Genomic DNA, 27,642 nt, shown 5'->3' with positions numbered 1-27,642 from the left:
GGGGGTCCTCCAGCATATGGCCTGAGCTGGAGGGGTACCCACTTTCCCCCTCCACCTCCTCCAAACACACACACACACACACACACACACACACACACACACACACACACACACACACACACACACCACCCACACAGGCTGGGATCCTGGTCAGGCCTGGACCGTAGTGGTTTCAGCCACACGGTAGACATGAATGTTGAAAAATGCTTGTGGAGTGAAGGATGAATCCATGAATGAACGAATGAATGAAAACATTTAAGGAAAACCTGGATCCTCCTTCCTCTGTCCAAAGAGGTATGGGGAAGCCTAGCACACTTCTCAGGTACGGAGCACTCTCTCTGCAGCAGCAAGGTAAGGTGGGCAGAAGAGTCGGGATTAGCTCTCCCAGAGGGGTCCCCTTCCTAGCCGGGGGTCCCCTGTCTCCCGGACTTCTTTCGGAGGCTCCAGGGCTGCTGACATGCCCGCTCCAGGGCTCCCTCGACCGAAATCCAGCCTGGCCTCCAAAAGCAGACCAACTCTGCCTGCAAACGTGTAAACCCAGGCACACCTTAGGGGCAAGACCCAGGGAGCAGCGGTGGCCCTGGAGAGCTGGGTGTGAGGGACGGGAGTCCTGCACAGTGGCCTGGCCCGGCGTGAGCAAGGACCACGCAGCAGACGGCCGAGGAGACAGAGTGGGTCTCTGGCCCGGCGAGAGGCAGCGAGTGGTCCCATCCTTTCTGCCCTGATCTCAGGGGCCACAGTCACCTGTCAGCTATATAGCTGCATTACCAAGCCAACAACCACAGGGTTTGTGAAGCTCTTTGCACGAGGCCAGGGCTGCAGGGGAAGAAGCACAGATAAGCGTCCCACGGCCTGAGCTCCAGTCCTGATGCTTTCACTGCCTCACTCTACAGCTTTGAGGAGGTACTCAGCCCCCTCGAACCTTGAACCCCTTGAAAACCGAGAAGAGCCGGCCGTGCTTCGTCTCTCCCTTAGAATGTTAACGTGGGACAGGGGCCTTCCACACTAGCCAGCAGGCCTCCCACTTGACAGGAGAGAGACCTGGGCTCAGAGATGAAGGGACACGAGCAAGGTCACGCAGCCGGCCAGCGGCAGAGCTGGGTTCAACGCCAGGTCTCTGACATCTAGGATGACACCTGTTCCTCTGCTTCCGGCTAAACGACGTGGATTCACACAGAAGGAAGAGTATCGCAGAGGCGTGGGCTCTGCGGCCCCCAGCAGGAGACCCGGCAGGCAGGGCAGGCTGCACGCGACAGATCGCCTTGTACAAACCTCAGGGAGGAAGGAGTCCCAGCACCTGTTTCCACCCACTGTGCTGGCTGCAGGTCCTCCCTGGCATCCGGTGTTGCCCTCCCTCTTACCTGCTGAAACCCTCTGGGGGCTGTTCTGTCGTCCATGTCTGAGCTCAGGCTTAGTCAATGATGTTTGCCTGGGCTTACAGGACAGCCCTCTCCTCTACGCAAGGAAAATCCATTTGGGTTGGACTTTCACAGGGTGTAAGATGGTTTCCAGCAAGAAGATAGAGAAAATACGATGAGCGTTGCTTTATTTCTTTGAATTGCTAGAAACCTCTGATCTTTGGGGCACTGAGCACACCACATAATCCTTTTCTATCATCAGTGGCTCTTCCTCAATCAGTCTTCAGACCGTGGTCACCGGGGCCTTCTACATCTTCTTTGCTTTTGCTTTCCTCCCTTTGTTTGCTTTGTACAAATTAAGAGCTTTATCTTGGCCTGACTGGCCCGTGACGGGGAGCGGGGAAGGGGTGGGAGCGTTGAGGTTTAGAGTCTTCTTCTGCAGTTTCAGGTCCAAAATATCAAAGGTTGTCTGTATCTCACACTGCAGCAGCTCCTTCAGGCATTCAATCTGGATGTGAATGGCCTCGTTGATGAGATTTTCTAGCTCCTGAAAGAAACGGAATGTGGCTGGTGAGCAGGGCCTGGGGAAGGCTCAGGCCGTCTGCAGACACAGTCCCACCGCAGTTGCAACTTCTCAACACAGCCGCCTCCTTTCTCGGTGTGCTGGCATCTTCCATCCCCCCCCAGACCTACTCTCCATCTGTCTCCACCCCACTCTGTGCCCTGGGAGGCTGACTTTTAAGGTCTGCATCAACCAGCTCCCTTGACCTGTGGCTGCTGGTTGAGTTCAGCCAATGGGAGACCCTGGCAGGAGATCTGAGGGTGGGGAGACGAGGAAGTCTCTCACCTTCCTGCCGGCCAGCTGGTGTTGGACATGGCCATGGTCCTCTACCTGCAGCTGCACTTCCCTCCCTGTGGCCCTCTCCTACAGCTCTCTTTTTGCTTCCTCTCTCCTTCCTTCAGGCGTACTGTGGCAATCACCCCATTTGAGTGTGTCATTTATTGTTCACACTGCTCTGGGCTCGGAGGCCAGCCCCATATCCCCTACTTTCTGGTTAAGTTCCAGATTTTATTTTCTCTGGGCCCCGCAGCATGGTATGTGGGATCTTAGGTTCCTGACTGGGGATCCAAACGGCACCCCCTGTGGTGGAAGCTCAGAGTCGTAACTACTGGACCACCAGGGAAGTCCCTGGTTAAGTTCCATTTAGATGCCAGCCCCCTTCCTTCCTCTTCTGCCCTCAACTCATTCTCACTTCTCAAAGCTCCAGTTGCAGGCTTCATCGGAGGGGTCAGGGGAAATCGCTCAGAGAGTGGGTGTGTCCCCCACCTAGCCAGACTGGGGAAGAATGAAAACTCAGCCACCACGCGCCAGCTTCAACAGGAGACCCTGTCATCGCAATCAGGATCACGGCATCATAAAATCCTGGCGACAGGGACCGTGTAACTGTGTTTCTCCAAGTTCCTTGCCCAAGCAACCAATCAGTAGCGGAGAGGTCATGCTTGTCCTGGGAGTGTCAGGGGACATACCTTGAGGATCTGGTTACCTACAAGTCATTGTTTTGAGATCTCATATTTTAACTTAGAATCCCATGCAAAATCTCACATTTGCCCTAGAAAAATAGCGTACTTCCCCTAGGGCGTCGGGGAGGATTGGGCTCCGAGAAGACGCACTATGTTTATCCTGCGGTGTTGAGTGTCCCCAGCTCAGGGCCACAGAGCGGAGGGGACTCTAGCCTACAAGCTCCACCTGGCAGGGACCAGCAGGCCTGGTAATGGAGGCCTGCAGGGGAGCTGGGGGCAGCAGGAGGGGAGGCGGCCCCTTCCACCCGTGGCCTTGCCCACGTATCTTGGAAGGTCCCTTGAAGGAGGTGGAGACAAGCCGCTGCTTGTGTTCTGTTGGGTCCCCGCTCAATGCATGAAGGGCAGCCGATGCGCTATTTACCAGGAAGACTTAAACTTAGAAGAGTATCATTCGTTCCATTGTATTAATTGTTGTTTAGAGATTTCCCCAATGTTTTATGCATATTTAAAGGAATGCGTCCCAAAGCCACCCACTCTTTGGCTGACAATTCAGAACCAGGACGCTTTTGGAACACAGAGTCGCTGAGATTCCCCATTCCCACCCCAGCTCAAACCTCCCTGACACACGCACACATACATACACACACGCGCATACTTGTCCCTGTGTTCAAAAACAAGCCACAGTGATGCTATCAGTGCCTACATATAGTTAAAAAATGAATTTAGACTCGGCCAGGCCCTCAAGGAGTTGGCTGCCCTGGGACCAAGCTAGTAGCCATTTATTGAAGAGCTGGGCATCAGGGACTCTGGCTCCTGGAGCCCCAGGAGGCCTTAAGACCTGCCAAGAGGGCAGCCAGTTTCCTAGCTCCACACACACCCCTGGGCCGCTGGCTCCGCCCCTCCCCCACCCCATCACATCACTGCCCTGAGCTGTCTGTCCCCTACGGCCCTTCCTTCTTTTCCCCACTCCCCGCCCCGCCCGGGCATCCTCCATGGACGCTGGCTCTGCAGCAGACGAAGGGCACTGAGGAAATCTATGGTGGTTCGCAGCCTGGGGGCTCTTTTGGCAGAATCTGCCAAAAAAAAGGACTAGGACTTTGGGGCCAGCCAGACCTCAGTCCAAATGTAAACTCTACCACAGGCTAGCTTGGGGACCTTGGGCCAGGCGACTAAAGTCTCCGAGCCTCAGTTGTCTCATCACTAAAATGGGGCCACGGATTATACATCTCAGGGATGTTTCATGAAACGTGCACGCAAAGCCTGTCCCCTTCTGCCCCCTCCTGGTGTGTGGACCTCTTGCGGGCCTCGGGGTCCAGCCCGGACGTCCTCTTTGTGGGAAAGGACGTTGGTGGGGGGCAGGCGAGCCTCCTCCCGCCGCAAGGACCCCACCTCACCTCTCTCTTCAGGACCTGGTGCTGCCACCTGGGCAGCTCCGGGAGCAGCTCCTGCAACAGGTGCTGCTGCTCTAGTTGCAGGGCCTCCTTCAGCTGCAGCATGTAGGCCCTCTTCTGCACCTCGGCCGCGCTGAGCTCCACCACCCGCTGTTCGTGCTTCCACACGGCCTGGTCCTTGCCGGCAGCCAGCGGGAGGGGCTGAGGCGGTACATACACCTCCAGGTGAGTGACGGTCAGCTTGACGTCCTGGTCCTGGCCCAGGACGTACTGGTAGAGTTTGTAGTGGCGGATGAACGTGTTGTGGAAGTAGTCGCACTGGGCCAGCAGGTGGGTGGTGTTCAACTGCCCCCGGTAATCTCTGAGCTTGTTCCCCAGGATCGTCACAGCCTCAGTGGTGGAGCAGCCTGTGGGCACAGAGGGGCCGGGCATCGAGTGTGAATGCGGCTGAAGCTGCATTGGTGGCTGATTGATAGACTTGGACCCCAGAGTCCACGTCCTACCAGCTATTCTATGTCACCAGTTATTAGGTCTTGAAAGCCATGGAGTGCATCATATTTCCCCTTTTACCTTGGCCTCTGGGATGCTCAGAGGCAATTTTATGCGGTAGCTTACATTTATCCCATTTGTTCCGATATGGTTATCTCACGCCTTACCTATATTTTGACACATAACTCTTGTTTTAAAGACTTATTTCAGCTGTGCTTTATGTTGTTTCCACTTCAAACCCTTTGGGAAGGAGATGAGGGTATAAAAAAGGATTCTGAATCGAGTGGAGCATGAGATGATTGGAGAGACATTATATTGGCGACTTGGGTCACAGAGTTCGGCAAGTGTTGCTTAGACCACGCAGAGATCAATCATCTCTGAGGGTAGCACCGGGCAACGCTCCTTGGAGGGTAAACCGCCTTCTCCCATGTCCTCCCTTTCACGCCTCTTGTTCACAAGCCTGTCAGAAGCCCGGGGTAGGGGTGTGGTTGGGGCTGGGGCAGGACTCTCTCCAGCGTATGATTGCGTCTTAAGACAGGGATGGTTCATTAAAGGGTCGCGGCTAAACGAGGTGCGTGTCCTGTGAACGGACCCCGGGCAGGGAGAGGGCAGAACAAGGGACAGAGAATGACCCTGGCCCCAGTGCGAGGAGACCTGAGTCCTCACACGGATGCTGTCCCCGAGGCGCACTGTGAACTCGGCCAAGTCTCACCCGCCCCCTGACTCAGGGTCAGCTCTTCAGATCAGGAGCTTGGGCACAGGCTTTGGGGGATTCCACAACTCCGTCTACTGAAGACAGAGACCAGGCGTTGCAGACGGGGAGCCTGGCTTTCCTGCTGGGGTGGAGGCCAGCCTGCCCGTAGATACCCGTCCTCGCTCCCCCTGGGTGGAGTCTCCCCGCCCCAGCCAGGGTGCCCCATGCGCCTTCAGGAGGGGCTGTCTCAGCCTGGCCCGCACCGTTTGTTTCTCAAACCCTCCTCACCCGCCGCCGATTCTGTGTTCACTTTGGCCCCTCACTCTCGGCTCTGCGTGGACCTATTTACCTTAACTCCCCCCTGAGTCCTGAGAAGGTAGAGGTATCAGGGTCTTGGAGAAATATTAGTACATGGAGCACTGCTCCACCTTGAGCCTCGTTAACGAGTGCTGGGGAGTGTCACTGGGATTTAGGCTTCAGTCCCCTGGGGGATGGAGGGAGGGAGGCCCCACCACTGTGCAGAATTAACGGTTAGCGGGCTGTGCTTTCCCTTCCTTTCAAGGCAAATCAGCAGACTCCGAGGCCTGAGACAGCGCTCTGTCTCAGGGGGGTGGAGGGGAGGGCCCTGGGCCTGGACGGCTGACGCAGCTCCGTCCCTTCCCAGCTGTGACTCTTGCGCCTCCATTCCCTCGCGTGTAAAATGGGGGACAGTCATGTTTACTTCATAGGATTGTTAGGGGGACCAAATGGGATGACATGTCCAAGTGCCTCGCACAGAACCCACTACAGGGTAGTAATCAATGAATGCTGTAGGAAAAGAGGCATTTGTTTCTGTGCTGTGAGAAAAGTCTCTCCTGGCCACTTCTTTCATTCTATCTTTTCATCTCTCCATTGGTCTTTTCATTCATCCATCCATCTCTCCATCCACCCATCCAGTCACTCATCATCCATTTCTCCACCCAACCATCTCTCTATCCATCCATCCATCCATCCACCAACCATCCATCCATCCAGCATCCACCCATTCATCTATCCACCCATCCATCCATTATCCATCTACCCATCCATCTTTCCATCCATCCACCCATCCAGTCACTCATCATCCATTTCTTCACCCAACCATCTCTCTATCCATCCATCCATCCATCCACCAACCATCCATCCATCCAGCATCCACCCATTCATCTATCCACCCATCCATCCATTATCCATCTACCCATCCATCTCTCCATTCATCCATCTTTCCATCCATCCACCCATCCAGTCGCTCATCATCTATTCATCATCTCTCCATCCATCAACAATTAATTTGTCAAACTGTTACTGGGGGCCTATTAACTACTGGGCACTATGCTAGGTTCTAGCAATATTATCATGTGTCTTATCAGATGCAACTCTTGCCCTCAAAGTCCTCACAGGAGAGATACACGAGCAAACGTTAATACACGTGTAAAGAGGAACAGAATCGGGTGATGAGGAATGCTCAGCTAAGATGGGGTTCTCCTGGAGAAGATGATGCGTGAGTGACCTCTCAGAAGCTGAGCAGGACTGAGCCAGCAAAGGTGGTGGGGGAGGCATGGCCTGGGTACAGCGTAAGCGAGATCAGAGGGACAAGCAGCCACGTGGCATGGGTGGGGAACAAGACCGAGTTTGTTGTTGGTGGCACCTGAAGGTAGAGGCAGAAAACGGCAAGCGTTGAGTGGAGAGGTGGGTGGAAAGCACACGGGAGGGCCTTGAGTGCTGCGTTCAGAAGCCAGGGCTTTGTACTCCAGGCAGTGCAGGGCTTGCCCAGGGAGACTCTGGTTACATGGTGGCCTGTGGGCAGACTGCGGCCCAGTCCGGACTGGAGTGCCAGGTCAGCAGGCGTGGGCAGAAGGGGCAGATTTGAGTGGCAGGACTGATGGCCAGATGTGGAGGGGGATAGAGGCCTGCCCGACTCCCAGGCTCTTCCTGGGGACCCTTGGGGAGTGGGGGCGGGGGACACCAAGAGTATATGATAAGCGTGGGACATTTACCTCTGTTGTGACCCCTGTCCTCAGAGACCTTCCAGTCTGTGGAAGAGGAGACTGTTGAACAGATGACATCCCCTCTTTGTTCTCAGCCCCCAACTCAGAGCTCTGTGCTCAGTAGGGGCCGATAGGTATCCAGTGAGTAAATGAACACATTCTGACATGTGAAGTGTGGTGAAGGAGCTGTTCATTTATCCCTTCAACAAATATTCGTTAGGGGCCTTCTTTCCATGTGTCAAGAACCCATTTATGGTCCAGGAAGGTGGTGAAAGGCTGGGGGGAAACACACAGATAGTATAACCCTGCTCAGGGCTACGTAGGGCTGGGCAGGTGCACAGTAGAAAGAAGTGACTTTCTCAGGGAAATCGGGGAGCAGTTCCCTGAGGAAGTGGTGAAGGAGCTGAGATGAGGAGTGTCAGAGGAGTTACTGGGCAAAGAGAGGTGGAAAAGAATGAAAGCAGGGAGGGGAAACAGCCTGTGCAAAGGCCCTGTGGTTGGATAAAGCGTGGCCCATTTGAGGAAATGAAAGGCTGGGGGTTGGAAGGTTGGCAGGCTAGAGAGCATCCGGTGGGTCCCACTGTTTCTCACAGGGGCCTCCCAGACCACTCCACCCCACACCACAGCCTTATCAACTGGTTACCTTCCTGTATTAAGCAAAAGTTGAAAGTTAAATTTACTGAAAATAGTTTTTAAGAAATTAATTTTGTCCATTGTTTTGCCAGAAAAATAACAGTTTTGAATGACATTTTAAGACTTGCTTGCATTGCTCTCATCATTATATATTTGTATACATTCTTCTTTGTCTACATAATTTGACAATTTACGCGCATAAATAAGTCACATTAAAATTTACTCAGAAAGTATAGTTAAGTTCAACGTTGACAGCTTTTCAGTTTTTAATCTAACTTTCAAATGTTATTTAGTCATCTTTAACCTTGCATCGAATACAAAAGGTAAACTTTATGTGTATAAAGCAGATATACATATAGTATAAAATCAGACGTACAGAATACCTAGGATATTAAAATTCGATAGCAGTGGGCAGTTAGGGAAAAACATCTAAAATGGCTTCTCAGAAGGATCCAGCAATCCCACTTCTAAGTATATACCCAAAGAAATGAAATCAGGGTCTTGAAGAGATATCTGCACCCCCATGTTCATGGCATTATTTACAAGAGCCAAGATACGGAAACAGCCTAAGTGTCTGCCATGTCTGTAGACGAATGCATGGTTAAAGAAGTTGTGATACACACACACACACACACACACACACACACACACAATGGAATACTATTCAGCCTTAAAAAAGAAGGAAATCCTGTCATTGGCAACAACATGGATGGACCTGAAGGAGATTAAGCTGATTGAAATAAGCAAGATACAGAAAGATAAATACTGTGTGATTCTGCTTGTATATGGAATCTAAAAATGTGGAACTCGTAGAAGCAGAGGGGCAGGTGCAGGGATCCACACCTGGTTCAGAGTTTCTGGGAGGCAAGGCTGAAGTCTGGGGGACTGGGCTGGGGGACAGACGGCCTGAGGTCTTCAGTCTGCAGAGGGTAACAAGCTGTGTAGGTCACATGAGAGAGCTGGGCTTCGTCACAGAAGCTGGGCTCTTGAACCGGAATTCATGAAACGCAAGGACATCCGAGGAAGGGCTTCAGGACTGACCGGGACCCCGGAATTGCATCTCGAATTTTGCATGCACATTTTTTCTGGGGAGAGTGCACGTTGGAGAGAATCATCAAATTCCTAAAGGAAAAGTGAAGAATCTTGGCTCAGAGCTGCGGACCACTCAGAGGCATTAAGCTGAGAAGCGAGATGTCAGGCAGGTATTTCCGTAGGACAGTATGTGGAGGACGGCGGGGTTGGCCAGTGAAGGTGTCCCAGAGGGCAGGCAGCAGTGTGGGGTCATCGGTCTCTGATAATCAAAGCTGGACTTGAGGCCTGTATGGAGGCATCTTTGTGTGAACTTGGTGAGGTGAATCATGGAAACTTCTCTGGGCTCAGAGGAACTGGATTTGCAGGAAGGCACCCTACTCCTCCTCCCACCTGGCCAGGCAGCACGTGGGGCTGGGGTCACCTGCACCCTCCAGATATGGGCAGCCCCAGCTGCCTCGTTCGGCTAGGCCAGCCCTGGTCTTCTCCACTCGGCCCTGGCAGCCACGCATGGAGCCCAGGTTTGAATCAAGTGCGCGAACCCCGTCGCGCTAACACCCACAGGTATCCCAGCTGCCTGTCATCCTGGCAGATGCCCTCCTACGGGCTTGGCCATGGCCTCAGCCATAGAACACAAGTGTGGGCCTTGTCCCGGGTCAACAGGGAAGGACCCCTGGGCTGGATTCTAACTTTCAGCCCCAAGACATTCTTTGGACCAGTTCTGGTTTCCAGCAAAAATTGTCCCAAGCTGGCTCAGTGTCCCAAGCTGACACTTGGCCCCCAGACCACCCTCCATTTGTCATGGGTTGAGAAGCCCCTGATGACTCAGAGAGCCAAGGATTAAGTCTCAGGGAGAAGCCTCTGGCTTCGGGAGGACAGATCTGTCCTTGCAAGTTGCTCTTCAATTACAGGGTGTGGCCTTCATTTGCATTGGCTGCTAGGAACTTCCTGAAGACGGTCCGCAAGGGCCTGGAGGCCAGTACCTGCACCGAGTACAGGGGAGGGGCGGAGGGGAGCGCGGGGCCAGAGCGTGGGTGGAATAGCCCAGTTGCTCCAGAATCAGGGCAAAAAGGCACTGGGCCTGGATGGGGCGCTCTGGGCTCCCTCCTGCCCATCCGTCACGGGCTGGGTCTGGGGCTGGGCGAGGGCGAGCACAGGGGTGCATCCTGGGGGCTTGGGAAAGGAGAAGAGGGGCTGTTCCTTCGGGTGGGTGAAGGGGAGGATCCAGCTGCCACTGGTGCCCCATGACAAACCAGTTTGTTTGCCCCTGCCTTGGTTGTGAGGGGAGGAACCCAGTCAGGCTGCAGCCTGGCCCGGCTTACCCTTCCCAATACCCGAGCACCTATCAGGGCAGCCTGGGATGGTGGGAAAGGAAAGCCCGCCACTTCACCCTCCACTTCACCCCCATCCGGGGTCCGGAATGCTGCTCCCCGCCCCCTTTCTGCTCTTGAAAAGGTTCTGCCAAACTCATCCGCCCCGCGGCGGCGCCGTTGCCAGCTTAGAAGGGATGTGTTTTCTTTGGCGGGGAGAGGACTCTTGTTCGGGGGGCTCCCTCTGTGGCCCGCACGCCCTGCGTCATCTCAGGCTCCGCCCAACGCCTCCCAGCAAGGTGAGCAGATGTAGCCACCATCCCCACTTTACCTGTGAGAGAAACTGAGGCTCCAGGAGGTCAAGGGATTTGCTGCAGGGCGCACAGCTGGCGAGTGGCAGAGCCAGAATTCCAACCCCAGCCTGACCGGGCAAGGCCCCTCTCAGCAACCAGACCTAAGAGGCTTGGGCTTGCTTTGTAGACCCTGGAGATGGACACCGGAAGGGCCGGTTTTCCAAAGGTTGTTTTGCAACAGGTGTTACATAAAAATGCATGGCCTTGAACGCATGCTGGATCCAGGGAAATTAAACAGATGTCCTGAATATGCTAATGAGCTCAGCAAAATATGCTAATAGGCTCAGCAAACGGCCAAAAAGGGTTGAGCCTATGCGATGTTTCTTAGATTTAGTTGAGGCAAATACAGGCAGACCTTGGAGATATTTCGGGTTCAGTTGCAGACCGCTGCAATGAAGCGAATATTGCAATAAAGCGAGTTTCCCAGTGCGTATGCAAGTTATATTTACACTATAGTGTAGCCTCTTACGTGTGCAATAGCCCTATGTCTAAAAAACAATATGCATACCTTAATGAACAGATATTTTATTTCTAAAAAATGCTAACCATCATCTGAACCTTCAGCGAGTTGTAATCTTTTTGCTGGTGGAGGGTCTCGCCTGGATGTTGAGGGCCGCTGACCAGTCAGCACTCTGACCACCGTACCAAGGATCTGGTCGTACTGCACCTTGCCAGCCACGTGCTCTGTTTTCAGGCACCATTCACAGTCACGAGGAGGCCCCCAGTGAGCCCAGGGCACCCCTGGCCTGAAGATGGCCTTGATGCTGGGGCCGTTCCTTAGAGCCTGGTGTGGTTTTAAGAAGCACAGACTGGGGGTTCAGACAGCTGTGGGCTCACAGCCTGCTTCTGCTTCTTAACCACTTGTGTGAGTTATTTTGCCTCTCTGGACATCAGTGTTCTCATCTGTAAAATGGAGGCAATAAAAACGTCTACCTCGGGCTTCCCTGGTGGCGCAGCGGTTGAGAATCCGCCTGCCGATGCAGGGGACGCGGGTTCGTGCCCCGGTCAGGGAGGATCCCACATGCCACGGAGCAACTGGGCCCGTGAGCCATGGCCTCTGAGCCTGCGTGTCTGGAGCCTGTGCTCCGCAACGGGAGAGGCCACAGCAGTGAGAGGCCCGCGTACCGAAAACAAAAACAACAAAAAAGTCTACTTCGTAAGGTTAGATGTGGGCATATGTGATGGAGGTTTCCGAAGCGCCAGGTACACGGGGGCACTCAGTACATCACGTGGTTGTCAGCATCTTCATCGTGAAGATCCTAGGCGTGGCCTCCAGCTCCCCGGGGACTGTGAGCTATTCTGGGATAAATCTGGCTTTCCAGAGGATCCCGCATGCTCCTCGGGCAATGCATTCCTAGAGGAGCATTCAATCCTCTCCCTCCTGAGTCCTCACCTGGAAGCTCTCTCTACCTTGCTGGGGGTGGGTCATGGATGCTGACGTGCTTTTTCTCCTGGCCACACCGGCTGCTGAGGTCAAAGGATGGCTGGGAGTTGGCTGTCCCCAGTTAGGGGGTTCAGAGGGTAGAGGAAGGGGCAACTCTTCTGGCGAGACCATTTACTGAATAACCCAGTAGTTCATAGCTCTCCCCAACAACTCTGGAGCATTCTCTTCTCTCTCTCCCTGCTACTGTGAGCTCCTCAGTGGCAGGAACCTGCTCGAATGGACCAGATTTCCCAATTCCAGAGGATCTTTCCAAAAAAACTCTGGACGTGTAGCTGTTGCCCAGTGTTCAGCTCTCAGTAAATAATAATACAACCAGCCTACCCTGGCATGCTACTTTAGAGTTTTAAAGCATTTAATTATCCATCAATTCATTTAATTGGTCATAATCAACTCATAATAGAGGTGACTGCTGTCATTTAACAGATGAGGAAACTGACGCTTAGTGGACCTATGCAAAATCAGGGCTCCAACCCAGATTTCCCAGCTCCAAGGCGAGTACACCTCAGCTCCTGAAGTAATTTTGAGGAGTGAACAGAAGATATGACATATACAGAAGTACAGTACTTCCACTAGGGCATTTTAATTTTAATTTTATTGTGGTAAACTATACACGACATAAAATTTACCATTTTAACCATTTTTAAGTGCACAGTTCGGTGGCATTAAGTCCATTTGCACTGTTGTGTAGCCATCACCACCATCCACCTCCAGGCCTTTTTTCATCTTGCAAACCTGACACTCTCTCCCCGTTAAACACTAAGTCCCCATTTACCTTCTCCTCCCAGCCCCTGGCAACTCTAAGTTCTACTTTGTCTCTACAAATCTGATCACCCTAGGTACCTCATAGAAATGGAATCATGAGTATTTATCTTCTTGTGACTGGTTTCTTTCCTTTAGCAGAATGTCCTCAAGGTTCATCCATGTTGTAGCATGTGTCAAAATTTCCTTCCTTTTGAAAGTTGAATAATATTCCATTGTATGTACAGACCATATTTTGGTTATCCGTTCATCTGTTGATGGGTTTCTTCTACTGTTTGGCTACTGTGAGTAATGCTGCCGTGAACAAGGGTGTACAAATATCTGTTCCAGTCCCCACTTTCACTTTTTTGGGGTATATACCCAGAAGTGGAATTGCTGGATCATAGGATAAGTGTATGTTTAATTTTTTGAGCAAGTACCCTGCTGTTCTCCCGTTCACTAGGTTTTTTGTGTTTGTTTTAAACATAAACCAATAGTCACATTAAAGGAAAAATCTACTTACACATTAAGATTTAGAAAGACTTTGTGGTCCTTTTAGAGAGTTTCTCCCTGCTCACTTTCCTGGGACTCAAAGGGCAAACACAGGGTCGGGTATTTTAAAGACTGTCATGGGCTTTTGCCCAAGTTCTTCTCTTTGTCCATAGTGGTCCCCTGCCTTGTCTGCTTAGCAAATGCACCCCTCACCCCCATTCCTCAAGAAGTTGGCTAATACTAAAGAACTTTGGCAAGAAGGACTGCCAAAACTCTGGGGCCAGATGATCTCAGGGTTAATGCTGGTTTTGTTTTTTACTGTGTGAAGATTTGCAAGTTACCTAACCTCTCTGAACCTCAGTTGCATCATCACGAAATGGGGATAGTAGTACCCACCCAACAGAGCTTGGTGTGAACATTAAATGAGATGATCCACGTGGAGGGCTTGTACGTCAGGACTGCTGAGTGGATGTCCGCTCTTCTCCACGTCCTGGCGCGGTGCTCGGGCGATGCTTGCTGGACAATGGCTGAGTGAGTGGAGCAGGATTAAGCTGATTTGGGAGGGTTCAGAGGTCAGAACGGGAGCCAACAGGTGGAAGGCTCAAAGAGACAGATATCAGTTCAGAAGTAGGAAGAAATTTCTAGAAGCAAGAGCTTTATCAGCGGAGAAGTGAGGAGGCATTTAGCTGGGGAGAGAAATCCTGAATAATGTGTGTGTGTGTGTGTGTGTGTGTGTGTGTGTGTGTGGTGGGAGGGGCCTTGGATCAGGTGACCTCTCGGGTCCTCTTGACTCTAAGAAGCCATGGTGATTTCCACTGAGCTGACAGTCTCCTGTAGCCACATCTAGGGCATCGTGTGTGCCCTCTGCAGCCACCTCAAGTTTGGTGAGGGGCATCTGACTTTGGATTTCATCCTCCTCCTCATCGTCATCATCCCCGAGATGAAAACGACCACCTAATCCCACCGTCTCAGGGACAGGGCACTGTACTGAGACTAAAAGTTGGCAACTTCTTACCCGTCCCTTGTCCCCTCTGCTGCTGGGGAACTCAGAGACCGGCCAACATGTCCAGCCGACCGAGGAAGAATGTGGGAAGTTAGAGGGAGAACAGGGAGTCATTCCAAAGGGCCAGAGCTCTGGTCCCCAGGGCACCAGTACCACCTACCCACACTCGGGCACATCCATGCAAGACCACATTAGCCGACGGGCACAGCTCCCACTCTGGGCTGGGCCTACGCCACCCGCCGCATCGGAGCCGTCCTGCTGGGGCCAGGATCCCAGGCTCGTGCTGGGAGTAGCTCCAGGTGACCAAGTCAGGAACCCAGTCCCCAGGTGTGCCACCTGGCTTTCCAGGTGCTCAGCTCCCCCGGCAGGCCAGCAGCCTCATTCCACTCACCGCAGGGCTGTGGGCCCCTCAGCTTCTTACGTGCCCTGTGTACAGATCCCTCAGGTCAAGATGGAAGGTCCCATGGCCAGGGGTGGAGGCGGGAGGGCGGGGTAGGGGGTGTGCTCTGCTGTCAGACAGACCTGGGTTCAAATCCTGACTCCACTTTGACCTGGGGCAAGCTGGTTAAACTCTCTGGGCCTCAGTTCCTTCATCTTTAAAATAATGCCCATGATGCAAGGTCACAGTGAGGCTTACAGAGGCTACATGCGGAAATGCCAGGATCTCTGTGCCCCCCTACGCAGCAGGGATAGCCCCTCGGGGAACGTTGGGGAAGGTTCCACGGCATGGTTTTGATTTCTGGCCGACTGACGGGCTCATCCTCTCCTGGTGGGCTGTGACCCCACTCGGTGTCAGGGGCTGTGTTAACACAGTGCCCCCACTCCCCCTCGCCTCCGCCCAATGCATATGTTGAAATCCTAAGCCCCAGCCCCTCAGCATGTGACTGAACTTGGAGATAGCGTCTTTACAGAGGGCATTAAGGTTAAATGAGGTCATGTGGGTGGCCCTAATCCAATAGACTGATGCGTTTATAAGAAGAGATTAGGACAAGATACACAGAAGGGCCATGTGAGATACAGAATGAGGCCACAGGCCGAGGAGAGAGGCCTTGGAAGAAAGCAGCCTTGCTCACGCCTTGATCTTGGACTTCCAACCTCCAGAACGATGAGAAAACACATTGCTATAGTTGAAAGCGCTCAGTCTGCAGAACTTGATTACGGCAGCCCGAGCAAATGAGTACGCTCAGGGAGGGATCTCTGGAATGAGAGCTGAACCTTTGCCCCAAGAGATGCTCTAAGATCTCAGTCAGCGGCTTCTGTGGAAACTTCCACTCTCCATCAGCAAAGTTGCCTCCAAAGTCCTCTCCTCCAGGTTTGGTCTGAGAGGCGTGGGGTTAGGGCTGCCCAGGAGAAAGCTGCTGGACAGGCAGCCTTTCAGGAAGACAGAAGGGCCCCTGCTCTCTGCGGGGCCGCTCCTGAATGGCTGGAGGCTCGCCAACGTGGGCAGATGCTTGGGGGCTGGTGGCGTGGCCCCGGGCATGGCCGTGAGTGCGCTGGCAGGGAGAGGTTGTGCAGGGAGCTTGGGGGAGTCATTGCCTCCCTTCAGCCCCGGGCTGTCGGGGTCGGCTGGAGTGGCTGCCTTCCATCCTACAGCTGCCTGGATGACATTTCCGGGAGAATCAGGAGTGGCCGTGGGTAGGACTGCAGATGCCAGCGCCGTGACGCACTTCACCGGACACCCGCCTGGCCGCCTCGTGCCTCCACCAGCCGGTCATTGAGGCCCACTTCCTCCCAGACTCAGGATTTGGGGGCCAGGCCAGCAGGAAAGGGGTTCTTCCTAGCCCAGACGTCCAGGGGGAACACCAGAGAGAAGCCAGTGGCTGCCAGATGTCGATGACGACACGAAGCAGAAGCTGCAAAGTGGCTGAAGTGACGGTGGGCAGGTGGTCACAGGCCCCGGGCGAGCATCTGCGCTGGCTCGGGTGCCTGCAGCCTTGAGTGAAGCCTGAGGCAGGGGGAGGCTGCTCTCCACCCGCTTCCCCTGCTGCAATGTGCCCGTCGGAGATAAGAATCGTGGGGCTTCCCCAGGCACCCTGAACCTCTGCAGCTCCCCGAGGTCCCCAAATGGCCCAGCATCTCTCTCCTTTCCTCTCCGGGACCCGAGGCAGGGTATGCAAGATCTGCTGCTTCCTGTGATTTCCTCCCACCGGGATGGGGCTGGCAGCCTTCTGTCCCTCTGTGTCCAGACTGGTGACTTCACCCTGGGCCCCAAGGACGCAGCAGGATGGGATCTGCCCGGGGCTTCCCGGAGGCTGGCAGAGGAGGTGCCGACTAAAGGGCTGAGACCAGGACGTCCTGGTGAGCCATTTGCCAGCACGGAATCAGCTTATGCTTTTGAATAATGGGCCACGCTTTCCCTCCCGGTTCTGAGACTCGATTGGGCCGGGAGATAAGCGGAGCTGGCGGCCGTCCTGGCAGAGCTCTGAATCATTGTTGTGCAAACATGACCCTCCTTAAGGGCTGTCTGCCAACTTTGTTACCTAGTATGCAAACAGAACTCAACCATCACTAGCCCTAGATTAACCCCCACCAAAAAAACAAACAAACAAAAAAAAATTCATCCCTGGAGAAGCTAGCTTCCAAGTAGAGGAACAGCCCACTGTGGACTTTAGCCGAAACAGAAGCTGGAAGGTGAGCTGGCCGGCCAGTGTGACCACCACCCCCCCGCCCGGCTGTGTGCATCCCACGGCCCACGACCTGTGATGGGTGGGATGTGCCTGGGGGAAGGGGCAGGCGGGACACGAGATGCGAAGGACTAGAGCTCATTTGGGATCTGACCTTCCTGCCCCTGACGGCTGGGGTCCCCTAACAGGGGCAATGAAGAGACCATCTCCTCATGCTGGTGGGTACTGGGCCCTCCTCACCAGTGCGCCCGAGGGTGGGGCAGCTGCATTAGGGGCCAGTCTGGACCTCCATTAGGCGGGCCGATGACTTAAACCCATCTGCAGTCCTGCTTTCAGGGGGAGGGAGAGACAAGAAATGGCCCAGACAGCAAGACCCTGGGTGTGGGGCGGGGCGGGGGGCGTGCAGCAACCTCTGGTCCGGGACCGCCAGCCTCTGTTGTACGGCCTGCCGCACCTCCACGCCTGGTGGGAGCTAACCTTTGCCGAGCATTTCCTACATGCCTCCCACTCTATTATACTCTGCAGGCCCTGCCTCTTTAGTTTTTCCAACCGCCCTATGAGTTGGAATTATCATGACCCTATATTAGAGGTAAGGAACGGAAGGCACAGAGAGGTAAAGTACTGCTCTCTAGGTTGCACAGTAATGTGTTGGAGGCAGACTTGAATCCAGGTCTACTGACTGCAGAGTTTGGTGCCTGATTGCTCGGCTATGCGGCCTTTAGCCCGGCCCAGCCTGGGCCTGGAGCTGATGCACAGTAAGGGGGAGCGTCTGGGGGAGAGATGAGGTGCCCGCTGAAATTCCACCCCTGCCTCTGAGGACTGATACGCTTGTTCACGCTCTTGTGAGCGTTCCAGTGGTGGGTTTCTGGGAGGCAGTGTGGGCGTGGCTCTGCGGGGCGATGTCGGGCCAGCGTGGCCGCTTTCTACAGCAGCAGGCGTCATCCTGATGACAGCGTGGCGGGGCCTGAGGTGCGTGGGCCTAGCCCAGGAGGCCGGGTTCTCGGGTGGCTCTCCCCTGCTGCACCCACACTCTGCACCCTCCAAGCCCAGTGTCAGCTGGAGTCGGCACTCACAGCGGGTCCGTTAGCCGGGGGTGGAGCCGGGACCGTCTTATCTGCGTCTTTTCTTGCAGCCCCACTTTGGGCACGAGTCTGCAGTTTGCTTTACCTCCAGGCGCCCTGCTCCCTGCCCGTTGTCCCGCCCTGCTCCCTGCGATGCATCTGAGGAGAAAGGGCCTGGGACCATCTCTGCTGCTCTTGAGAAGGGGCTGAGGTGACTCCTGGACATTTGGAGGCTGATGTGAAGCGGGATCTGCACAAAGCACAGCCACACCTGATCGATCAGGCCATCTTGGAATCACATCCCCCCCGTCGCATCTCCGGGTCTTTGTGGTCCCTCCTGAAACTAAGGGCCGGTCCTCACTGAGCGCTGATGAAGCACCAGGCGCTGTGCTGTGGGCTTCATCGTCATGAACTCAGTCCTATGAAGTGGGCGCTCTTGTTTTTCTCCTTCTCTTGATGTGTAATTAGAGGCTCAGAGGTGGTGTGGCTGCCCAGGACCTCATGTCCTACAAGGGACTGAACTAGGATTTGAGTCTTCTCTCCAGGTTTGGAGCCTCCAGATGGACGCTATCTTCGCCAAGTCCAATTTCAGGCACTGGGAGCCCACCCAAAGGCTTCCTCCTACTTGATGTGTGTACCAGCCATGTTTCACACATTCGGAGCTGATTTAAGAGTAAGAGGAAAATCTTGTAAGCTGGATGTCCCAGGATCAAGAGTTAAAAGATGCCAGAAGGGGAATTCCCTGGTGGTCCGCTGGTTAAGCTTCTGCGCTCTCACTGCCAAGGTCCCGGGTTCGATCCCTGGTTGGGGAACTAAGATCTCACAAGCCAACAATGGGCCAACACTGACAAGACGGAATCAGTGGGGATGATTGTAAAGCCTTGCATGTGCATTCATCATTGCCATGTGCAAGGACAGGATTGGGAAAATGGCTAGGGATGATGCAGTGCCTGTCCAATATGCTTGTGACGTTGATGCTGATAAAGAAAATATACCCATAGGCTATATGAATGGCCAGGACAAGGCTGATGATAAAATCCCTGGTCACTTCATTGATCAAATCGCAGGTGGTGTTGTGTTGGATCTAGGTGCCATATTTTAAGAATGATATTGACAGGCTTCCCCGGTGGTGCAGTGGTTGAGAATCCGCCTGCCAATGCAGGGGACACGGGTTCGATCCCTGGCCTGGGAAGATCCCCCATGCCGTGGAGCAACTAAGCTCGTGTGCCACAACTACTGAGCCTGTGCTCTAGAGCCCGTGAGCCACAACTACTGAGCCCGCGTGCTGCATCTACTGAAGCCCATGTGCCTAGAGCCCGTGCTCCGCAACAAGAGAAGCCACTGCAATGAGAAGCCCGTGCACCGCAAGGAAGAGTAGCCCCCGCTCGCCGCAACAAGAGAAAGTCCGCACGCAGCAACGAAGACCCAACACAGCCAAAAATAAATAAATAAATAAAAAAAAAAAAAAAAAAAGAATGATATTGACAAACACAAGGATGCCCAGGGAAGGGCAGAAAGAGAGGGGGGACGGGGTGGGGAGGTGGGGTGAAGGGATCTATGGAAATGATGCAGTGTTAAGAATGATAAAGACAGGAAATAGTCCAGTGGAAGATTCTGAGCAAGGGAGGTTGCCCAGTGTCTTCAGTCAAAAGCTGATGTGCTTTGGGCCTTTTCTCACCTTCCAAGATGGCCCACACTCTGTCTATGGAGTGTGTTTCTCTGTGAATAAACCTTTTTTCTCTTTAAAAAAAAAATGGTAAAAGGCACTTGGAGATGTCCAGTCGACATGTGAAGATATAATGGTCAGACTGTAGGAAGCCCATTCAGTATCTGCAGGGCCAGCCCACTGCTTCTAGAGGACAGACTTTGGACGTGTGAGTAGAAGGTGCGGAAGACGGGTGTAACTAAAGGAGGAATTCCTAATGATGAGAGTGGTTGTATAAAGGAATGAATTGCCTCAGAAGGAGGGAGCTCTGCATCGCTTGGAGTGCCAGCAAAGGCTGGGAAAACCTCGCTGGCTGGTTGAGGGGTGTCCCTGCAGTAAAGGGAATTACATTTTCTAATCACCGAGTCTCCTAGCAACTCTAAGCTTTAGGTCTACCAGACACAGATAGACTGTACTGGTAGGGTATGTGATAGGCAGAAATACTGAAAGCGCCAGTGCAATCTAATCTCCTCAGTTCGAAGTTGGGTTTGCATCATCATCAACTGTTTTTCAAGGGCTCAGCCTGTGGAAGGCTCTAATGGAACCTTGAAAGAGTCCGAGTTCCCACCTGCTTGGGGCTGACATTCTTCTCCTGCAGTCAGTGTTTGTTCTGGCCACGAGCCACTGCGGAGCTCAAACAACAGGGCTGAACTCTGGTAGCCAGGCGTTGCTGTGAGCAGTGGGGAGCGGGACCCAGAGGGATGCCAAGAACGCCCCGAGGGGGCAGGGGGTGTCTCGGGTGGGATGAATTTCCCAGGGATTTCTGGGAAATTTCTCTGAAACCAGCCCATGAGCATTGCCATGTCTTGCTTAAGCCTACAGGCTGGGACCTCTGAGTTGGAATGCTGGCCTGGAGGAGAGACATGGAAGGGCACCCGGGCAGCTCAAAAAATAAAGAAAAAGGCTGATGCAAGTGCACGTAATATGTGTGGTAGGAACACTGAGTGGCTTGAAGCAGAGGAGTGATGGGATTTTATGCGTGTCTGAAAAAAATCACGGTGCAGTTTGGTGAATGAGTGCAGACATACAAGATGTGAAAGCCGTGGACTGGTTAAGAGGTGGTGGTGGATGAAGACGTGGTGAAAAATGGTGAGACTGGACGTTCGGGTGCTGCTCATAGGACAGGTGGGTGAGCTCTGGGTGCATCTGGGACAAGGCATTGTGAGTCCTGTTTGCTTCGCAGCTGTTTACGATCTTGGTCAGAAGGCCAGTGGAGGACCTCAAATTACAGATTACAAAACTTTCATACTAAAACAATTGTTCAAAATAAAGAAAAGTTTCCCCAGAAGTACATAGGCAGGGTGATATTGGCAAAACGATAGACAAATAGACCAACGGAGCAGAATAGAGCCCAGAAGTAGACCCATGCAAATATAGGTGACTGATCTTTGACAAAGGAGTGAAAGCAGTACAGTGGCGTAAAGACAATCTTCAACAAATGGTGCTGGAGCAAGTGGACATCCACATGTAAACAAACAACAACAGAAGAATCGACACAGACCTTACATCCTTCATAATCATTAACTCAAAACGGGTCACAAATCTAAATGTAAGATACAAAACTATTAAACTTCTAGAAGACAACAGGAGGAAATCTAGATGACCTTGGGTTTGGCAATGACTTTTCATATACAACACCCAAAGCATGATACATGAAAGAAGAATTGATAATCTGGACTTCATGAAAATCAAGAAGTTCCGTTCTGCAAAAGACAGTGTCAAGAGAATGAGAAGACAAGCCACAGACTGGGAGAAAATACTTGCAGAAGACACATCTAACCAAGGACTCTTAGGCGAAATATACACAGAACACTTAAAATTCGACAATAAGAAAAAAACCTGACTGAAAAAAAGGGTAAAAATCTTAACAGACATGTCACAGAAGAAGATATACAGATGGCAAATAAGCTTATGAAAAGATGCTTCACATCATATGTCACCAGGGAAATGTAAATTAAAACAATGACAGACCACAACATGCCTATTGGAATGGCCACAACCTAGAACCCTGACAACACCAAATGTTGGCAAGGATGTGGGGCAACGGGAACTCTCATCCATGGCTGGTGGGGATGCAAAATGATGCAGCCACTTTGGAAGGCAGTTTGGTGCTTTCTTACAAAACTAAACATGCTCTTACCATATGATCCAGCAGCTACCCTCCTTGGTATCTACCTAAGGAGTTGAGAACTTATGTCCACGCAAAAACTTACAGATATTTCTTGCAGCTTTATTCATAAGTGACAAAAGTTGGAAGTAACCAAGGTATCCTTCAGTAGATGAATGGATACATAAACTGTGATATATTTAGACAATGGAATATTATTCAGCCCTTATATCTAGACATTGGAATATTATTCAGCCCTTAAAAGAAAGCAGCTCTCAAGCCTTGTAAAGACATGTAGGAAACTAAAATGCATATTACTTGTGAAAGAAGTCAGTCTGAAAAGGCTACAGACTGTATGATTCCAACTCTATGACATCCTGGAAAGGCAATACTACAGAGACAGTAGAAAGATCTACCTTCTGCTCATTGAGGGGGAGGGAAGGATGAAGAGGTGGAGCACAGAGAATTTCTAGGGTAGTGAAACCATTCTGTATATATATATATATATATATATATATATATATATATATATTTTTTTTTTTTTTTTGCGAGCCTCTCACTGTTGTGGCCTCTCCCACTGCAGAGCACAGGCTCCGGACGCACAGGCTCAGCGGCCATGGCTCACGGGCCCAGCCGCTCCGTGGCATGTGGGATCTTCCCGGACCGGGGCACGAACCCGTGTCCCCTGCATTGGCAGGCGGACTCTCAACCACTGCGCCACCAGGGAAGCCCCGTTCTTCATATTTTAATGGTGGATACACACCATGATACATTTGTCAAAACCCTTAGAATGCATAACAGCAAGCAGGAACCTTAATGTAGACTATGGACTTCGAGTGATAATCATGTATCAGTGTAGGTTCATGGACTGTAACAGATGTACCCACTCTGTGGAGGGGGATATTGACAACGGGGGAGTCTGTGAGTGTGTGGAGACAGGGTTTCTGTGGGTGATCTCTATACCTTCTGCTCTATTTTGCTGTGCACTTAAAACTGCTCTAAAAAATAAAGTCTATTAAAAAAACAGTACAGCCTGAAACCATAAAACTCCTAGAAGAAAACAGTGAAATCTCCTTGACGTTGATCTTAACAGTGCTTTTTTGGGGGGTATGACACCAGAAGTAAAGGCAACAAAAGCAAAAATCAACAGGTGGGACTGCATCAAATTAAAGCTTCTGCACAGCAAAAGAAATGATCAACAAAATTAAAAGCCATCCTACAGAATGTGAAGAAATATTTGCGAACCATATGTTCCATAAGGGGTCAGTATCCAATATATGTCAAGAACTCATACAACTCAGCAGCAAACACCCGAATAATAAAATATTAAAAATAAAATAATAAAAATGGGGAAAGTATCTGAATACGCCTTTTCTCATAGAAGACATACAGATGGCCAGCAGGCACATGAAAAGATGCTCGACGTCACTAATCGTAAGGGAATGCAAATCAAAACCACAGTGAGATCTCACTTCATACCTATTAGAATGGTTATCCTCAAAAAAACAAGAGATAACAAGCCCCGGAGAGGATGTGGAAAAAAAGGGCAGCCTTGTGCACTGTTGGTGGGAATGTACATTGATACAGCCACTATGGAGAACAGTATGGAGGTTCCTTAAATAACTAAAAATAGAACTACCACATGATACAGCAAACCCACTCCTGGGTATATATTCAAAGGAAATGAAATCACTCTTGAAGAGATATCTGACCCCCACGTTCATTGCAGCGTTATTCACAATAGCCAAGGTATGGAAACAACCCATGGATCCATTGACAGACGAATGGATAAAGAAAATGTGAATATATACTATATATGTGTGTGTGTGTGTATATGTATATGTGTGTACACACACACACACACACACACACGAATATTATTCAGCCATAAAGGAAGGAAATCCTACCATTTGTGACAACATGATGAACTTTGAGGGCATTATGGTATGGGAGAAAAGTCAGAGAAAGACAACTATTGTATGATCTAACTTATATGTGGAATCTAAAGAAAACTGAACTCATGGAAGTAGAGAAGAGATAGGTGGTTGCCAGAAGCATGGGTTGGGATGTGGGCAAAATGGGCGAAGGTGGCCAAAGGTACAAACTTTCAGTTATAAGATAATTACGTCCTGGGGATATGATGTACAGCATGGTGATTGTAATTAACAATTCCGTATTGTATATTTGAAAGTTGCCAAGAGAGTAGGTCTGAAAAGTTCTCATCACAAGAAAAAAAATTGTAACGAGGTGAGGTGATGCTCGTTAAACTTATTGTGGTAATTATTTCGCAATATATTCATATATCCAATCATGTTGCATACCTTAAACTTATACCATATTGTATGCCAATTATATCTCAGTGAAACTAGAAAAAAATAGTACAAAGAAGAATTTCCCAAACTACTTAAAGAATAAGTGACCCACCCAATGCCCCACCCTCCAGGATCCTTTTGTGTGCATTTCCTCACACAAGGACATTCATAACCACAGCCACCAGAATCCGGAGAGCACCGTCGACACGTCACTACTGTCCAATCCCAAGACCTGACCCAAGTTTCTCCAGCTGTCCCAATAACATTCTTTACAGCAAAAGGACCCAAATTGGGACCACCTGTCGTGTTTAGTGGACACGTCACCTCAGTGTCTTTCAATTTGGAACAGTTCCTCTATCTTTCCTTGCTTCTCAAGACCTTAATGCTTTGAAGCTTACAAGAGAGCGACTTTGTGCAGTGCCCCTAATTGGGAGTGGTTTTTTTTTTTATGACATCACGTTCTGAGTCTTTGCTAGAACCATCACAGAAGGAGGCTGGCTAATTCTTTTGCATCCCGTCAAGCGGCAGAGTATTCTGTGTCCTCTTACGGATGGATCATTTGATTAAGGGGGTGTCTGCCAGGCTACCTCACAGTAAAAGCGTTCTTTTCCCCTTTGCAATCAGTGAGGTTCTTGGGAAGTATGTGAATATCCCATTTCCCATCAAGCATTCACCCACTGGTCTTAGCACCTACTGACGATTCTTGGCCGAGTATTACTACGATGGTGGCCATGGATTTGCTAAATGGATGAATCGGCAACTCAGAGCCTAAGGGGTGGACAGATGTGGCCACATCCCCTTGTGCCATGGATCACGGGGAGAGATGCTTACCCTCTTCTCCTGAAGCCCAACGCAGGGTAGGGGTGGGAGAGATGCTCCCTCCATAACCTGACTGTTGTTCCCCCATCCCTGCCAGCAAGCTGACGCCTGTAGAGGATTCCCTCAAGACACGCAGCAGAGCAAAAACTGATGCTGGGAGCAATTTGCAGTCTCTCAGAAGTACCGTGAAAAGTCAATGAAGGGCTTTAAGCAGAATAGCGACACATTTATGTTAAGCAGAAACAAAACAAAAATTCTAAATTATGGTCCCTCCTTCTCTCTTTTCTAAAACAAAAATTAACTTCCCTCTGAGCCTGCTCTCTACTAGCTGCCCCAGAGGTATGGGTCTAATGATGAAGTTCATACTAAAGTGTAAATGACTGACTGAAAATCAAATACCCCTGGTTGCTTTGTGAACAGCTTGGCGTGGTGCAAGTGTTTCCACCAGGGAGATCAGGGATGAGACTCAGCAAGGACATTCTGTTTGCTCCACTTTCCAGAAAATCTGGACAGGGACCCTCTTTGTGAGCATACGAGGAGACTAAATGCCAGGGAAAAAAAGGAAGGGGCTCCAGGCTCCTCGGAGAGCGCCTGGGGTTCTGTGTCCTCCCCAAGCCTCTCTGACTCCTGCCCTGGATGCCCCGTACCTTTGGTTTCTTTGAGCAGCTCTTCTGTGAACTTGACCACCTGGGCCACCTCTACCCAGGGGAAGCCTTTGTCCGCAGCGAAGATGATACTTTCGTAGAGGGTGTCCAGCAGGATGCTTCTGCGGGAGTCTCTGAGCTCGTCAAACTCTTCCCAGTTCAACAGTCTCCGTAGGTGCTCCCGACCTTCTGGTTTCTGCAGGGCATGATATATGAGGGGTGGTGGATGAGACTGAGGAATCAGGATGCCATCGTCACTGGGCAAAACATGACTGGGGGCCCAGCATATGCTCCCCAGCATCCTGAAGTGTGACCCAGAATGGGGGTAAGCTTGGGCAGAATTCATCTTTCATTTCTGGACAGGTTTCCCTCACCTTCCTAGCACTGCTCCTTCCTCTGGGTGTTCTCATGCTAGCTGCTGCAGTTCCAGGTTTCTACACCTCCAGCAGGCCTCAAGTCCTGAATTATTATGATCTTTGCTTCCCCTTCCCTCAATCAAAATTTGACATTCCTCTGAGACGACTCCCAACTAACTGCTCCAGAGATGGCGATCTGATCATGAAATTCATACTAAAGTGTAAATGACTGGCCAAGAAGAGGTTGGGAGATGCAATGCTTTAGCAGAGAAATGTGTCTTGCTTGGTGAAGGTAGGTGATAGAGACTGGTCAGGGTACCTCTTATTCCCCTCTATAGGTTAGGATTCATTTTACTTGAGAGTTCGCCTGGCCCTTCCAGAAGGTTCTTAGAGATCACACCGACACATGTAGGAGAATCCAGTGCCTTTCAAGGAGGGGGTAAGAAAAGGTGTGGCATGAAGTGGGCAACCACCAAACATTGGAGCTCCCCTGGGGTGCGGGGAGGGGAACTGATGGAAGACGGTGCCCGAGTCAGGCCCAGAGCCTTGTCTCAGCCCCTGGTCACTCCTCTCTCCACCCCTGCAGCCCTTTTAGATCCCTAGGTTGGCACCTGATGGGACAGCTGGCTGGAAGGTCCAGGGAAGGTGGTGAAATCACAGGTCCCGGGCCGGGGGCTTCCCCAACAGTTTCAGGCTGCCGGTCAGAGGCTGACCTGTGCACAGAGCTGGCCTGGGGTCTTCTTGCCTGAGGTCTGCAGCAGAGCCCGGACACCCCTCTGGGGACAGCTCAGAGGCCTGGGCCCTGCAGGCTGGATTCTCTGCACTCCGCAGGTGCCCACCTTGCTCATGCCTTCCGGCCTCAGAAATGGTTCTGAGAAACCGTCAAAATCTGCCCCCTTCTTTGCCCTAGAGACACAGACCCCACCCTCTACCACACACACAATCACACACACACACTCCCTCCACACGTTGGCATACAATCCCAGAGGGCTCACAGGGCCCTGGAGCTCCTGGTGAGGGTGGCACCCCTGTGACGAGCCCCTGGGGCCTCCCAGGCCCTCCTTGGAGTGCGGGGGGCGCACAGTGCCTCCATGCCCACCTCCTCTGTCCCTCCGCGCAGGCTCTGCTGCATCAGGCCCGGAAAATAGCCCCAAGCTCCAAGGGCTGGGAAGACTTTGGCCTGGCATCCCCCGGCCACACACCCGTGGCGGGCGGGCCTCAGAGCCGGCGTGCTGGGACAGGAGATCCTGTCCAGGGGTCCCTCAGAGGACACACCTCACTCTTAGATCAATCTGAGCACACTCCCTTTGAAAAGTCACGTGTTCTCTTCACCTGAAGTTGGAAGACTTTTTTCACTCCCTGGGGTGTCAGGAGTGCCATGGCCTCTACGTCCAGTTGCTAGGAGACCTAGCCAGGACTGACGGAGCTTCAGGCTTTGTGAGGTCATGAAGACCCACTTGGAGGTGGCTCTCCCAGCCTCCTTCCTCTGGCCCTGCTCTCCAGCTGGCTCTGGGTCCCAGCTCCCCACACCTGCTCGGCCACCTGGAACCCTT

General features: G+C 51.9%; 1 protein-coding gene across 1 annotated transcript; it reads right to left on the bottom strand.

Moving 5' to 3' along the window:
• Window positions 1–1,665: 1,665 nt before the first annotated feature.
• C6H8orf74 (chromosome 6 C8orf74 homolog) lies at window positions 1,666–27,490 on the bottom strand. The gene is made up of 4 exons (XM_060015377.1): window positions 27,422–27,490; window positions 25,737–25,929; window positions 4,274–4,677; window positions 1,666–1,905 (listed from the first exon to the last, which is right to left on the bottom strand). The coding sequence occupies exons 1-4, from the start codon at window positions 27,467–27,469 to the stop codon at window positions 1,666–1,668; spliced, it is 885 nt and encodes a 294-aa protein (XP_059871360.1). The 5' UTR covers window positions 27,470–27,490.
• Window positions 27,491–27,642: the final 152 nt, after the last annotated feature.

Source organism: Delphinus delphis, chromosome 6 (genome assembly GCF_949987515.2).
Source record: "Delphinus delphis chromosome 6, mDelDel1.2, whole genome shotgun sequence".
Classification (NCBI taxonomy): Eukaryota; Metazoa; Chordata; class Mammalia; order Artiodactyla; family Delphinidae; genus Delphinus; species Delphinus delphis.
Note: the sequence above shows the minus strand (reverse complement) of the source record. Positions and strands in the feature narration are given on the sequence as shown.

Bases quoted from the DNA above. Each gene is read 5' to 3' on its own strand.
- C6H8orf74 (XM_060015377.1), bottom strand. From the start codon at position 27,469: ATGGCACTCCTGACACCCCAGGGAGTGAAAAAAGTCTTCCAACTTCAG. The intron at 25,930-27,421 runs GTGAAGAGAACA...CATGCCCTGCAG, and splicing joins AAAAAGTCTTCCAACTTCAG to AAACCAGAAGGTCGGGAGCA. The intron at 1,906-4,273 runs GTGAGGTGGGGT...CGTTTCTTTCAG, and splicing joins ACCAGGTCCTGAAGAGAGAG to GAGCTAGAAAATCTCATCAA.